The sequence below is a fragment of the Haliaeetus leucocephalus genome, unplaced genomic scaffold (assembly GCF_000737465.1).
Source record: "Haliaeetus leucocephalus isolate CR32 unplaced genomic scaffold, Haliaeetus_leucocephalus-4.0 Scaffold1, whole genome shotgun sequence".
NCBI classification, from domain to species: Eukaryota; Metazoa; Chordata; class Aves; order Accipitriformes; family Accipitridae; genus Haliaeetus; species Haliaeetus leucocephalus.
Window position 1 is genome coordinate 17,673,150 of NW_010972437.1, and position 568 is coordinate 17,673,717.

Here is a 568-nt window from a genome sequence, read left to right on the forward strand (position 1 = left end):
GGGGGGGCAGGAGAGGTTGAGGGGGCCGGGGCGTCCCCCACCTTGAAGGAGCTGTGCACCAACGTCTCGTCCAGGTCGATGACCACGCACAGCTTGCTGGCGTCCTGCGGCTTGATCTCGGGCAGGAGGTGTTTGACGGCGGCCTGCGGCAGGGCGGGGGGGGCACAGGCAAACCCGGGGGGTCACCAGGGTGGCCAGGGGCACCCCCTCCCCTCCTGCCCACCCGGAGAGGGGGCACGGCAGGGGGGAGCCCATTTAGATTCCCCCCACCCCCCCCCCGACCCCATCCTGGCACAGGGGAAGCGCTGGGGATGGGCAGCCCGGCCCCCCCTCAGCACTGCCCCCCTCCCCAATGCCAGGTTGGGGAGGGGGTGCCCGGGGTGGGGGGGTACCTTGGGCAGGGCCCCGTTCTCCTCCACCAGCAGCGGGGCGCTGGTGGTGCCGGCGCAGGGCTCCCCCTCATCGCGGCACAGGCAGCAGAAGAGGGACTGGAGGATGCTGCGGCTCCGCGGCTTCTTGGCGGGGGCCTGGGTACCTGAAGTGGGGGGGGGGAGTGGGGTGTAAAGGG

The 568-nt window shown here is 72.7% G+C and overlaps 1 protein-coding gene across 1 annotated transcript in view; it reads right to left on the bottom strand.

Moving 5' to 3' along the window:
- Window positions 1–568, bottom strand: part of CTDSP1 (CTD (carboxy-terminal domain, RNA polymerase II, polypeptide A) small phosphatase 1) — a 3,016-nt gene that overhangs the window by 1,907 nt on the left and 541 nt on the right. The window contains exons 2-3 of the mRNA XM_010569749.1: window positions 393–535; window positions 42–143 (exon numbers count right to left, since the gene is read on the bottom strand). Coding sequence (XP_010568051.1) covers window positions 42–143; window positions 393–535 — 245 coding nt within the window. The remainder of the gene's footprint in view (window positions 1–41; window positions 144–392; window positions 536–568) is intronic.